Raw genomic sequence first — 15,642 nt, forward strand, 5'->3', positions numbered from 1 at the left:
AAAGTAGAACGAAGTGAAAATTCCTTCTGATGCTTATGAATAGATTGCTGAATATAGGACTTACCAGGAAGTAAGGAAGAAAATGCCCAGTGTGATGGTCATACATACATACATAGAAAGCGTGAAGTTTTCTGCTTCACCAGTTGTCTGAGAAAATTATTATTTCTTAATGTGCAGAAACTACAGAAAGATGCGGTATTTTTAAATGCAAGCTTCTTTCCACATATTAAGAATATGTGTGTCAACTTTGTGACTAATTGTTTTTTTTTTTTTTTTCTCACTGTTATTTATACCCGCTTTAACATCTTTGGTCATATCGCGAGTTAATCTTTTGGGTGAAATCCGAAGGCCTGTGTACTATTGTTGAGACTGCTTCTATTGTGAACTAGATGGCGATTGTATATGTATTACTGATATGAATATGATTTCGGTGATGAATGAGGCCGGTGATATTCAGGGATGTTGTGGCCCTAATTTCCTGGCATTTGCCTTACGGTTGAGGAAAAACCCTGAAAAACCTCAACCAGGAAATTCAACCCGACTGGAAATCGAATCCGGGCACTCTGCGTAAGAGACCAGCATGCTGGCCCCTACACCACAGAGGTGGCCGACTAATTGTTATTGTTTCAGAAAAAGTACATACAGTTAGCTCTGGATTTAGTGAACTTGGTTATAGTGAACATTCGGCTATAATGAACCTAAATTGTTGGTCCCGACCCGCATACATTAAAAAGTACATTAATATTTCCGTTTAATAGTGAACCCTCACTTCAGTTATAGTGAACCTAAAACTATAACTTCCCCAAGAAAATGTAATTTTAAAATGGCCAAAATGGTAATTTAGGAAACCCTTTCTCCTACAAACTTCCAAGAATATGTTCAGAACAAAATGTCAAACCTCTACTCCTTAAGTGCATTGAAAGACGAAGGATTTATTCAGCTTCCTCGACAGTTTGAAACATGTTAAAGAGAATAGTGTAAGCAATGATGGATAAAAGAAGAATTAGTTCTGACTCCCTTTAAAGAGGTTATTAGAAGAATAGGAAGAGAAAGTGTTTTCCTTTGTAGACTGATAATCAAAGGGTAAATACAAGAAGGATTACAGTATAATGGCCCATAACTCTTCCTCCCACATCTTTGTAAAGTGAACCTGGGGAAATTCCAAGGCTGAGTACACAGTAGCATACCTCTAGTGGGAAGAGGTGCGAAATCGGTCAGTGCCTACTACCTACATGGCCAGGTTAGATTCAAGTTTCGAACTGTGAACATCAGGAGCCGAAGCGTAAAGTGTTTTAAGTTGGAAGATATAGCGAACATTAGTACTGATATGGAATGTGGTCTGTCCCAAACAGGCATTAATACTGTACGTATAGCAACGTCAGTATTATAAAAACAAACACTTCGGTTTTAGTGAACCTTGGATATAGTGAACGAAATATGCTGGTCTGCAGAGGTTCACTATAACTGGAGTTGACTGTACATTAGTTTGTGCATATTTCTCTCTTCATCTTTATTATTTAGTAAAATGTTTTTTAAATTCATGAATTGTGCGTCTTTCACGTGAGCACTTCTTATTTTTAGGGTGCTGTTTTTGGTGTGAAATGGGAAAGGATCATCTTGGATGAAGCTCATACAATTCGAAACCATAAAAGTCAAACTTCCATTGCTGCCTGTTCTTTAAAGGGAAAACACCGGTGGGTTCTCACAGGAACTCCAGTTCATAATAAGGAGATGGATTTATATTCCCTTTTGAAATTCCTAAGATGTTCACCATTCGATGAGTTAGTTGTGAGTGTTCTATGGCTATTACAAGCAGTCTGTGATCTAAGTAGCATAGAAATGTGAGTTTATATTTGTATGGATTTTATTTTAAATGTATGTGGAGAAGAAAATTTCATTATCTTTTCTTCTTAGGTGTGGCGCCGGTGGGTAGATAACAAAAGTGCAGGAGGAATGCAAAGACTGAATACTGTGATAAATTCTCTCATGCTGCGTAGAACAAAAGAACAGCTTCAGAGTAAAGGGACACTTTCATGTCTGCCAAAGAAAGAAATAATGGAGGTAGTTGTAACACTTGATAAGGAAGAGTTCGAAGTTTATGAGAGAGTACTAAACTTTTCAAGGTAACTGAAGTAAAAATATTGTGTTCATTGTATATTATTATGTTCATCTTTCATTTTTTCGCATATTAAGATGACCAGCTAACTATGAAGCTCAAACAAAGAAAAATTAGTTAGATGTTGATGCTGCTGCTATTTTTGTTGTTACTCTTCTTTTCCCTGTTATCATCATCATCGGTGATGGTGGTGGCGGCAACAATGATGAATGGCAAGAGAGAAACTTGGATAGAAATTCTGTCAAATTAAAGTAACATAATTACTGTATGTGCTGGACGAAGATGTGTTCAGAACAGGTTTCCAGTGGGTGCTTATGTTTACCTGCTAATATCGATGGTGTTTAGGTAAAAGGGTTTAACTCTCATTTTTTAAATGTGACTTTTTTTGCTGTAATTAGTGTAATTAGTTAAAATTTAATTACAAAACGTGAAGATACGTTTTTTGATCATTATGTTTACATTCCTTTATAAAAGTACGGTAACTAATAAGTAGTAGTACAATGAAATGCTGCAATTACGAATTTTTCAGAATAACGAAATAATTTTTCAGTCCCAGCCATTTTACTATTAATTTACATGTTAAAAATGTTGAGTTTGAAGAATGCATAAGTAACGAACTATTCAATTTAACATAATAATAATAATTCATTCCGCTACAAAAAAAGTTATCTTAACGAAATTAGGCCTAATAAGCAGTTAAAAATTACTTAAAATAAATTCGAAAGAAAATAAAATAAAGAGTTATCGCTAGGCATCGGTCATCCTTGGTTTCAGTGAGTTTTCTGAATGCACTTCCATAGATGCGATTGTTGTGGTTTGAATTTATATTTAAATGAAACAATTTAATAAAATCGAACTTTCGAAGGTAGGGATCGATTCAGAAACCAATCTCTAAATCGTAATATTTCGAGAAATCGATTTGACATGATGGGTGTAAATGTAACAATATCTAACCTATATAATACTATTCAACGTACTTTTGGCTCTGTAAAACTTAATTTTTTAGTCCTAACAAGGTCATGATGAATAATAAAATATTATGAAATATGCAAGAATAATTATTCACGCTTCTGAGTCATGTGTTATTGTGTGAATTGTGTTACGAAACGATCTCCAAGAATCAGCCTATTACTTTTTCTGGTACTGTACAATTCAGAAAACAAAAGTTGATCCTCTTATTTCATGTATATTAAAATATGATTTCTTATATGTACTTATGTCTTTTGCATAATAGTTCAAGAAAGTACACTATGAGCAACAATGTCATTTGCAACATAAGAAAGGACTGAACTATTGTAAAATGCACAAAATGTATAATGAGAAAGTATGTGTCATCCTCTTGATATGCTTTTTTTTGAATAACATATTAATCAAGGTTGGTGTAGATAAATTAGGCCTCTAGAATTGTAATGGTCCTCACCTTTATGACTTAAAGACCAGAGCATGGGGACGAGTATGATGTATTTATGTTTTGGTATCTCAGGCTTTAGAATCAAGTAAAATCAGCAGGAATAAATTATTTTTAACAAATTACGTGTATTAATACTTGCATTTATATTGAGCATTTTTTTTATTATACTATTGAATAAGTCACTTCCTGTGAAATTAAATATATCATACATGCCATTTGCCCATTCAATATGTCTGGTATTGGAGATATAGCATAACTATTAAATTGACATTATATATACACTCGTATTTGTGTTTCAGAACCTTATTTGCACAGTTCCTGGCTCAGAAAGTCGAAAATGAACAAGGATTGAATACATATACACAAAGTGGTAAGTTGTGACATATTGATGTACGTTTTTTTTGCATATAGTAGTGATATGCATGTGTGCGCGCTCTTCTGATACACAAGGTGCAACAAAAAGTCTGCGTTTAAAAATTAATACAATACCCCATAAGGTAAAAATAAATTTAATATAAAAGTTTAATTGCAATATTACACAAAAACAATACAATTGATTGTAATGTAAATAAAAACATAAACTAAAGAAAATAATTTATATAGTATTGGCATGTTATCTCTCTACAATATATTAGTTGTCACAAATGTTCATGGAACTTGGTATTGGCATGTTATCTCTCTAAAATATATTAGTTGTCACAAATGTTCATGGAACTTGGATTTCCTCCATTCTCCTACATGCTGTAAGCTGAGATGGTATGTCAGCATCAATCTTCTTAATCACCAGACATTTCAGCAGATGTTATTTATAATTCGCATCCTTACTGAGACTACAATGTGGTGAGGTATATATATTAATTTTATGTAGATGTGAAGCCAAACAGTCCTGGCCTGTAGTTAACTGGAAAAGTGCCACTGATTTCCTCCTAGGTAAGTCAGGAATGATAAATTTGCCCTCAGCAATATGTTCCATGATTTGTTTGTTCCGTCTTCAATATGCTGTGGTTTACAAGCTTCATGGACTTTATGCCTGATCCAGATTTTCACATTATGAAAAGATAAGTTATGGTTGATAGTTTGTGTAATGTTCGTTCCTCTTTTTTTTTTTTTTTCAAGGAAGTCGCTATTTCATTCCCTGCAATTTGACAATGTGTTGGTATCCACTATAGTAAAATCTCCTAAACAGTTCAACAGATTGTTTGTATTCATTATCTAAGAATTGATTTACCCAAGAATGATGCACATGAAACACAATACTTTTTATTGGAAAAATAATGGGTCTGCATTAAAAAAATAATAAATGTTCTGTGTTGGAGAAATTATCTGTGGAATTACTGGAATAAGGGTTAGAGCAGGAGCTGGATGCTGCCTGTCGGCCTATTTTAAGCAGCTTGGGATTAAAAACTGACGAGCTTTTAAGTTATTTGAATTACATAAATGACTACTTCACTGTGCTGATATTTAGATTGTGATGTTATTTTACCTGATTGACTAGTTTCCATGTAATTTCCATCATCCTCAGAAATCTAGTGAGTTTCTGTGCCATCTTTTGACTTACTGTTATGGTGGAGTGTGTTCATGACTGATAGTGTGATATTGAAAAGGGTGTGTGTTCTAAAATTCAGTTGAATGTTGAGGTTGTGTTGTGGGTGTGGTTTTGTTTGTCAATAAATTTCGTATTGTTCTAGTGCAGGAGTTCCCAACCTTATTCTTCTAATGCTCCCTTTCGAGATATGGCAAGTCATCACGCCCCCCTCCCCCCTTTACCTTTTTCAAAACCTTGAAGGGACGAATGTATGTAAACTAACAATATGACACGCACAACATATTCAAATAAAGACAAATTTTTACAAACATTTAAGTTATTAAGTTTATGAACTAGTAAAATGAATGAGTAATTAAGTCACTATATGTCAGTGAGATGGTTGACACTGTTTTGCCTTGATTAGACCTTGTATGTTTGGGTTCAAATTTGACAATGCACAATGAAGATCACTTTCGACATCTAGCAGATAACGCTGTTTTGTTTTTATTATGGTCAAATTCGAGAAGCCTGATTCACATAAATATGTGGACAAAAATGGCACAATAATGGTCATTGCAACTGTGGCTATTTGAGGATACAATGGAAGATTCATCATCATTGGCCTCCCTACAGTGGAAGATTATTTATCCAAAACTCCCCCAGACCTGAAACTGCGAAGTTGTCTTTTGAATTTGAATCGCACTTCAGTTCTATGGCTTCTTCTTGCAAATTTTCTGGCAGTACATCAATGTCAACAGCAAACAAGAGCCAAGAGACTACTGAAGAAACACGCGAATGGCAATCACCGCCAAATTCTCTTCATGGATGAGAACATTTTTGCTGTGGAAGAAAAACTAAACTGCGTGTGTACGCTCACACCTCTCAGAAAGCTGAGCTGCAAAATGTTCTTGTTTGCGGGAAAGCACAGAATATTCCAGCAGGACTCCACACCTGACCACAAGGCAGAGTCCACACAAGTTGGTTGGAGAGCAATGTTCCTGACATCGCTTGCTAGAGATTGGCTCTCTGGAAGCCCCAACCTAAATCCACTGGATTATTGCTTGCGGGATATTTGAGAAGAGAAAGCCTGCTCTAAATCTCACTGCAATATCAAGTCCTTAAAGGCAGATTTGGCGAAGGCAGCAGCCTCAATACCCCTAGATATTGTGCGTGCTGTGATGAAGCTGGAGCATTTGAAGCGATGTGTCAATGTAAAAGGTGCCCATTTTGAGTAATTTGTGTATTGTGTACACTGTATAGTCTCTAATGAATAAATGACATATATACATTTGTTGGAGTTGTCATTTCTGTATACAGTAGGCATCTCTGTATGAGGGACAGAACTTACAAACAGGTGTATATGATTCCTAATGCTTTGAAAAATTGACTTCAAAGTTTAACAGACTTTTTCTTTAATCCAGCCCTAGACCTGTCATGTATAAGCCAATGCGGCCCGCTCACAAAAAAAGGTTGGAAACCCCTGGCTTAGAGGATCTCAACTGAATGTATTTTGTGCCTTAAGAGACAGTTACAGTGTCTCTTTGTTTTGCAGGGAAATATCCATATGCAATGACTGAAGAACTTCAAGCTATGCACAATAAATTGAACAGTATGAATAATATCAAATCATTTGAGATATTGGTTCTACTTCTAAGGTTGCGTCAAATATGTTGTCACCCAGGACTTATAGAGAATGTGAGTATTGCTTCCGAAAGTTAAAATTTTCTCCTTGGATAATTCCTTATATTAATATGATTCACAGAATAAATTTACCTGATGCTTAAGTTTGTGCTCCTATGTTAATCCGTCGTCTGATCGACATTGATTGTTTTCCCTCTCTTGTTTCGAACCTGAAATATTCATTAGTTGAAAGGGGAAGTAGTATATTAATTATGTACAAACTTTAATAACATTTTAATGCTAATGAAGATTTAGCCTCTGTATTTGAAAGTCCAGTAGCTGATACATTTATACAAATGTTGAGAAATATGATTCAATATTACAACGAATATTACATCTGTTGATTTTTTTCCTCAGTATAATAAACTGACAAAATGGGTGTGTTGATATTATATGAATAATTCCGGATTTATGAACACATCACCAGATGAAAGTAATTGGGTTATTGAATTTATTTGTATTTAGCTTTCATTTATTCTATAAGATTGCACTGTTAAATTGTGCCGCATTCCCTATTGTTGCAATTCAAATGTAAAATCATATTTTGTGTTTGTCAAGTACCGTAGAAGAGGGTAAAGTCGATCAAAATTTTGCAATTTTTTATGATATTGAGGTTATGCAATGGAGCGAAGTTTCTCAGAAAATAGCATTTTGTCGTCATATCCTTCACTTATGAAGGCACGTTACAAGAATTGAAATACAATCTATCAAAAACTGATTTTTATTTATTTGACTTGTGATCGAAGTTACCTGCTTAAATAGGGTGAAGTCGATCACCATTGAATTTTTAGTTTAAGATCGATTTTAAAATATTATGGAGTAAAGTCAATCACTGTTTATGTTTTTAAAAAACAAATTAAGTGTATTACATATATTTTATTTGTTGTTGTTGTTTTCTAATGCCAGGAGTTTGACAATAAAGTCATTTGACCTCTTGCACTCCAATATTTTTCAAAGATATTATCATGACCAGCCACTGAAGCACAGATTTTGAGGTGTTCCGAATCCATTTCTTGGTTTGAGTTGCACAATGGACAGTTAGAGGACTGATATATTCCAATTCTATGCAGGTGTTTGGCCAAACAATCATGACCTGTTGCCAATCTAAATGCAGCTACAGACGATTTTCGTGGTAAATCGGGAATTAACTGTGGATTTTGATGCAGAGAGTTCCATTTTTTCCCATGGGATTGTTATCAAATTTTGTTTGTTGAAGTCTAAGTATGTAGATTTAATAAATCTTTTCAGAGAGTAATACGTAGATTTAGTAACAGGTCTGTAAGTAGCAGTGCTGCCCTTTGCTAAAGCATCCGCATTCTCGTTTCCCAGGATTCCACAGTGGGATGGTATCTATTGGAATACAATTCTTTTATTGAGTGATATTAATTGAGAGAGCATTTTAGTTATTTCTGCTGTTTGAGATGAAGGTGTGTGTTTAGAGACTATTGATAGAATAGCTGCTTTGGAGTCTGACAATATAACTGCATTTTTAAATTTACTGATGTGGCATAGAAGATTCCTGAGACATTCACTTATTGCAATGATTTCTCCATCAAAACTTGTTGTTCCATACCCAAGAGATCTATAAAGTGAGAAGAGACAGCACGTAACACCTGCACTGGCACCTTGTTCTCTGGAGATCAAGGATCCGTCAGTGTATAAATGAAGCCAGTTTTGTGGAGGGTATCTAATATTAATTGTCTCTAAAGACAATTGTTTTAGTATTTCAGTGTTTGCTTCTGATTTCAGTATTTCTTCTGTTAAATTTAGATTATATTCCATATTTAATAGAGTTAAAGGGTTTGGTTTAATTTGTAAGTTTTCTTTTAAATTCGGGATATTGATTTTCTGTTTTAATTCTTGAACAATGGATATGAAACTTTTTTGAGTTTTCAATCTACAGAGAGGACTGTATGAATGCCAATTGTTTCCTGGTAATCTAATAAGTTTTTCATATTGAATCAGTGCTTTTTCTTGTATTGTCATTTTGATGCTGTTAATATTAGTGAGGAATCTCATAGAATCTATTGGAGTTGTTTTGATTCCACCAGTAATGAGTCTAAGAGCTTGGTTTTGAACATATTCTATTTCGTTTATGAAAGGTGAAGTAATTAAAATTTCTCTGCAGTATGTCAGCACTGGCTGTATAAACATTTTGTATGTAGTGTTCAAAGTATTCCTAGATCATCCCCATTTCTTTCCTGCTAGTCTTTTTAGAAGGGAGAATCTTTTACGAGCTTTTTCAGAAATGTATTTCAAATGGTTGCTCCATGTTAACTTACTATCGAAAATAACTCCAAGATATTTGGATTCATAAGTCCTAGGAAGGTGTTGGCCATTGTATTGGATATTGAATTCTCTTTCTTTTTTACCAAGTGAAAATATTTGGTAGTTACTTTTGCTTAAATTGAGTGTCATCAAATTTGATGTATTCCATTCATGTAGTTGATTTAGAGCTTTAAGAGCAGAATTTTGAATTTTGTCTCTATGTCTGTAAGATCCGGAAGTCCACAAAACTATATCATCTGCAAATAGTGCTGTTTTCATGTTTGATTCCTCTAATAGGGAGGGTAAGTCATTTATATAAATATTGAATAAAGTTGTGCTGAGGACAGCGCCCTGAGGTAGACCTCGATATGTTTGTCTGTAACTAGAAAGTGAGTTATTGAATTTAATGGCAATGAATCGTTGACTAAGGAATTCTGATATCCATCTGAACATATTATATTTTATTTGTTATAAGGGGTGTAAAAACAATAATAATCTAGAATATATGCCTATATCATTATCTAGTGCATCTTTTGTTACTGTGATCATGCTATTCGATACAATTAGGTCTATAGGTCTCCACTGTACAAACGTGACTATGATTGCCAACTTATAAAACATAAAAACACATTTTAATACTTCACATACCAACAAACAAAGATTTAAAAATTCAAAATTTACATTGAAATACCACACTTCAATTGTAATCTAAAATGCAATTCAACATTGCTTAGGTTTATATCAGATGTTATTTGAAATCTTCCCCTCCTCATGTCACTTTAGAAATTACATTGTTCCCATAGTCAGGTACAGAGGGGTGTACAAAATATGTTCCTTTGGCAGTGCTTCTCTTACGCAAGAAATTCACCATAATTTCGTCTTCCTCTTTCCCCACTATCCCATCAATATAAGCTATACTATGACACTTTTATTTTTATAAGTGTTAGTTGGAGGTATTCCGGTGAACAATTTATTCTTCCTGCTGGTCCTATCTGCTTCGAGTAGGTCGATGGCATGATCGATTTAACCCTACAAAGGTACAAGTTTTCTTAAAATAATAAGTTTCAATACTAACATTTATGAACTGCAAAACTATTATTTCAGGATACAATCTCAATGTATACTTCCTGCCTCCTTTCACTGCTAACGATAATTTAGAGTATGTAAGACTTTGTTTTCATTTAAGAGAAATAGTTGAAAATAACAATTTTCACTTCAACGGTAATTACACAATTATTGTTGGCATGCGGAGGCTTTTTGTTGTCCTTCTCGCTTACATTTGCAATGTCAGGCAATGAGATCAGCATAACAAAATTTTAAAAAGTAACTGAGAAAATATATAATTTTCAATAAAAATCGCAAATGATCGATTTCACACCCACTGATTGACTTTACCCACTTCTACGGTATTCTTTATAAACATATTCCCTTTATTAAGAAGAATTAAATTTCAAACTCTAGCATTTGAATTAGTGTACAAATTGAGGATTACCATAAAATTGTATACCTGCTTGGAATGTCTTCATCAGGAATGAAGGGTGATGTTAGTGTCATTAATTGTTCTTGTAAACTGAATTGCAATATTGCAAAGTTTTTAATTCCGACGTTAATATCCGTGATTGATCATTGTTACGAGATAACACTATTCATTTTCTTATTAACATTCTATCAGTGTACCTTGTCCTGCCTTTTCTTTTTTATTTCATGTGATTGTGGTCTTTTTTTTTTTAATTTATTTATTTTATGTCGCTTTACAGTTTACATTAGTTTACTGTATTACAATAATCATTTAGATACATTTGTAAATGTCGATAGCTTTCAGAAATTTAATTAAGTTTGAACTGAATGATGGGTTGTTTAGAACTGTTGATAAGTCTTTTGGTATATGGAATTGATCTCGGTGAAGGTGATATAGTGGACATTCAGAAATTAAATGTCGTACAGAGATCCTAATGTGGCAATTGGTGCATGTTGGAGGAGGAGTTCTGTCTAGAAGATAAGAATGTGTAATTCTGGTGTGGCCAACTCGCAATCTGGTGATTATTACTTGGTCTTGACGTTTAAAATTCTGTAGTGGATATTTCATTCTGCAATTCTGTACTATTTCGTGAAGTTTGCTGGATGATGACTCTGTCCATGATGTTTGCCAATGGTTGTGCAGTTTTCTGGTTATGTATTTAATGGCGTCTGTATGAGGAATAGATGTGAAAAAATGCAATGGAAGTCTTGTAGCTTCTTTTGCTGTGGCATCTACAGTTTCATTTCCAGGAATGCCCTGATGAGAAGGGATCCATATTAGAGTATTGTGGTCTTGTCTTTAGAAATTTTAATAATCTGAAGTTTTAATCTTCAGATTGGATTTCAGTATGTCACCACGGCACCTTTTTCTCATTTTTGTTTGAACGTATTACAGTTTCTTGCATATTAAATTCTGTTTCCAAGATAATTAAAAGGGCTAACTTTATTTAAAATTGTATTCTTAATTGCCACAGTCGTTAGTAAGTGAACGTTAAAAGTTGTAATTTTGTGCTTCTTTTTTAGTGTCATAGGATTATATTTGGGAAAAACGTAATACGGCGAACGCAAAGCTCCGCCCACGTCCCCTTTCCACTTTTCACCACACACCCTAGCGGGAAAGAGTGGAAATAGGGGTTTAGGGTGGGGTGACATCTAGTGTAGGAAAGTGGAACAAAAAGAGTAACGACATCTACGAAGCAAAAGAGGAACTTCGTCCTGTCAGTCTCTCTCCTCTCTCTCTCTCTCCCTCCTCTCCTTCTCTGTTTCTCTGTTTCTTGCTTCAAGTCTCTCTCTTTTTTTTTTTTTTTTCTTACGACTTCGCAGGAGGGGAGATTCGATCCGAGAAAGTTCGTAAGTAAACCTAAACGCACGCTTTTTGTTCATGCTTTAGACCTCTCGGCTACCGAGGCGTGTTGGGGGTAGAAGGGAAAATGAATCTATTTATGTTTAAGGGAACTGCCATAACGTATTGTAGACGGAGACAATGACCGAATAGCGTGGGTAGAAACTGGTGGGCTTGTGAATGTCGCTTGGTAGAGGTTGACTACGGGGGTGGCATAAGTGTTAACGCGCGCTGGTGGAGCTTCATTGTGTCCATGTCCAACTTCGTGTACAGATGTAACCACGTGTAGTGATGATCCGTACCGAAGACGTGTACTTATTCCTGAAAATGTCCAGGGAGAATTTGAAGGCGGATACGGTAAGGTACTGTGAGGAGTATGGACTACTTGCTAGTCATTACGAGTGTTCAACCTGTGGAAAAAAAGACTATTGTGTTACTTCGAGGACGTGCAAAGTTGACAGGTGAGTGTTGTTTAATGAAAACCACATTACATTGTGTTGTGTTGTGTTGTGTTGTGTCAGTACATGTTGTGGACAGTTGTCTAATGCGTATTGCATTGTGGTTGTGGACAGTTGTCTAATGCATATTGTCTAATGCATATTGCATTGTGGTTGTGGACAGTTATCTAATGCGTATTGTCTACTGCGTATTACATTGCGGTAGGCAGTGATCCATCGAAGCGGGGCAGATAGTAGAGAGAGAGAGAGAGCATGCGAGCGAGGTGCCGAGCGGCGCGGGTGGGGACAACTTCCCCTACTGGCGTTCGCCGTAATACGTTTTTGCCTTATATTTTGTAGCAGTTTTCCATAGTCGTAGTTTTAGACATTTGATCCATACCTATAAAGAACCGTTGAGTATATTAAGCATATGCATGTAAAAGTAATCAATACTAGATATTTTCATAAAAAAAATTTTATTCTTGTACACTTCGAAAAGGAAGACTGTCATTTTCAAATAAAAGTGTTGTCAGATATGATAGTATAATTATCTAGTGTTTTCACAGACAAAAATATTGCAATAAATACATGAATATTAAATTACTTTATTTCTTAAATTTTAGATGTTAGACAAAGAGACCTGTGAAAATGATGGAATTGTGGATGACACTGGATTAGATGTAGATCTTTTGTCACAACTCAGCAAGATGGGACTTGAAGAGAGGATTGATGAAGAAGTGGTGGATGCTGATAAAGTTGTTAAGAAAAAAGTTCTCGTGACTAGTAATCCTGTTTTCAAGAAAAGCAGGATCAGTTCTAAAGTATGTACTAAAAACTAAAATTGAATTAGTAACCTTTATTAATGTTTTTGATGCATTTTTCATGTTATAGAAAGTAATTTTTCACGCGTTTTTAGTTCCTCTGGCTTCTGCATATATATATTTGCATAGTTTTATCTCATGGTAGACTTTCATTGGTAGCACGGGCCTTGATATTTCAACTTTTGTTCATCTAGAAAAGTTTGTAGGGTAAAGTTCTTGTCTCATGAATTTCTGTCTCTGATGCCAGATTGTATAAATTAATTATGAATGGGTTACTTGCTTTACACGTGAACGTTGTAATTGGACAAGGCCTATGTACTGTATGTACACTTTTATAAATAAATCGTGGAAATTACAATAATACAATAAGTCACAATAAAAACAAAATTATTTGCACTGACTATTTGCTTCTTGTTTTGTTTCTGCGTACTGAGTGCCTTATTCACTGAAGGCGGACCTGAACTGTGTTTCTGGGTTCAGTGGCACTTATATGTACCCCATATGCATCTACACTATTGCGGGTTGCTTGGTGACTCTAGGCAACCAAACACAGGACAATAGTCATAAGTTTAAAAACCACTGGTTTAGCATAAATTATATGCCAAAGTTAACTTTTAGTAGTATCCTCCTTCCATAGGTATTCAGTTCAGGAAATCTGTCCTGATTTTCCTTTGGAGTTAATTTTCATTACTTAAATTGTTTACTTTTATATACCTTTTTAATACTTTTTATTGTTCTAGATGCGTGCCTTGTTTAAAGAGCTGAACGAGAAAGTTCTCAGTCAGGGAGAGAATGCTGTTATAGTGTCACAGTTTACATCAATGTTGGATTTAGTGCATCAGCATCTGAAAGAGATGCGTGTGAAATGTTTACTCCTCACAGGTGCTGTACCAGTCAAAGAACGTTCAGCTTTGGTAGAAGAATTCAATGGTTCATCAAGCAGACCTATGGTTAGTACCTCCTCACCCCAATGGTAGGATCCTTAAGTAAAGGTATGGTCACACGTCGCTACTTTTGCAGCGATGCAGTACAAAAAACTCCGCAACTCTTGTACTGTGACGTGTGAACAATGGTGCAACCCGAAAAGTAGCGGCTGCCGAACCTGCTGCCCACTACTTTTCCATGCTGTGCGCAGCTTAAAAGTAGCGATGTGTAAACAGGGTTCTCAGGGTTGCAGTCACAGCATTTTTGATATCGGTTTTGTTGAAACTTTTGCTGCGGTTGCAACCAGTGTTACCACCCAAATGTGCCAATGATACTTTTATTGTTTGGATATATTTTAATGTTAAATGTGATGAAAATAAATTATTTGTAACAGTTATTAAATACACAACACAGTCTGAGCATAATTGCTGACGATATAATTCATTTTTTAAATTTTCCGTAGCGTAATTCTAATCAGGAGGGTTGCCAACATTGATTACGTGAATCTACTGTTGGTTCTCATTTAAGTATATAGGCGTTTTTAAAAGCTTTATAATAAAATAATGCCAATTTCTGAATACTAGATACGACAGAAAAGCAAATAATAGATAAGGAAGCTTTCGCATGAGTTTCTTAATAATGCGAACATAACCACAAAATGTATATTGAGAAGTCAACACGAAGATGGAAACCTGCAGCATGACTGCGGCTGCAAAAGTAGCGCCTTGTGTGTGAACAGACTCGCAACCTCCAGTTGCAACTTTTGCAGCATTCGAGTTGCGCAGCACGAAAAGTAGCTTGCAGCGTGCTACATTTGGCTTACGTGTGAACACGACATGCAACTTTTGCAGCTGCAGTACAAAAGTTGCGCAGCAAAAGTAGCGATGTGTGACCGTACCTTAACTTTCCCTCAGTTTAGCTACCGGAACTTTGTTGCTAAATCTGGCGACTTTTAACTGTTTTTAGACGAAAATTCCTTTTAACTTTATTATTTAAACAGGGATTTAGCGATTTTTTCAGAACTCTCTAGTGACAGAAATAAAACTTTCTGTATTTGTAATAAGGAAGTTAGTGTCTTTTGAACTACTGTTTGGCGACTTTTCGTACATTTCATTTGGCAACAATGCTTTGCCATTATATGTCGCGATTCTAGACATCTAGAGCATCCATTTTCAACTGGTGTGCCATGAATGATCCGCTGGTGTGCTGCAAGAAAATGAAAATAGTAAATGTAGAAAAACTGGAAAAATAAAATTGAAAAGAGTAATAAAAAAATTGAGTCAACATTCAGTGAATGCAGCACATTCAGTAAAAATGTTTTTCCCTCCTTAAAAAAAAAAAAAAAAAAAAAAAAAAAAAAAACCAGTTTGGAATCATTGGTTTAGATTATATGAGTGTGCTGTGGGATTTTAAATTACACCTTTAGTGCCACATGTTGGGAAAGGTTGAAAAAACATTGTTCCTAGAGCATGACTCGTAGATGTTGCTGGTGCCAAGAAGTATAAACCACTTAGTTCATCAGAGACTATCCAGAATGCACACAGGTGGTGGATCTACATTGCTCTTGCAAGAAATGATGATGGCCATGGAAAATTATTAG

The 15,642-nt window shown here is 35.1% G+C and overlaps 1 protein-coding gene across 2 annotated transcripts in view; it reads left to right on the forward strand.

Moving 5' to 3' along the window:
- Positions 1-15,642, forward strand: part of lds (transcription termination factor lodestar) — a 58,695-nt gene that overhangs the window by 27,938 nt on the left and 15,115 nt on the right. For both annotated transcript variants that reach the window (XM_069841931.1, XM_069841930.1), the window contains exons 11-16: positions 1,582-1,788; positions 1,915-2,123; positions 3,827-3,897; positions 6,605-6,747; positions 12,921-13,118; positions 13,859-14,068. In XM_069841931.1, coding sequence (XP_069698032.1) covers positions 1,582-1,788; positions 1,915-2,123; positions 3,827-3,897; positions 6,605-6,747; positions 12,921-13,118; positions 13,859-14,068 — 1,038 coding nt within the window. The remainder of the gene's footprint in view (positions 1-1,581; positions 1,789-1,914; positions 2,124-3,826; positions 3,898-6,604; positions 6,748-12,920; positions 13,119-13,858; positions 14,069-15,642) is intronic.

This window comes from Periplaneta americana, chromosome 12 (genome assembly GCF_040183065.1).
Source record: "Periplaneta americana isolate PAMFEO1 chromosome 12, P.americana_PAMFEO1_priV1, whole genome shotgun sequence".
In the NCBI taxonomy this organism is placed as follows: domain Eukaryota; kingdom Metazoa; phylum Arthropoda; class Insecta; order Blattodea; family Blattidae; genus Periplaneta; species Periplaneta americana.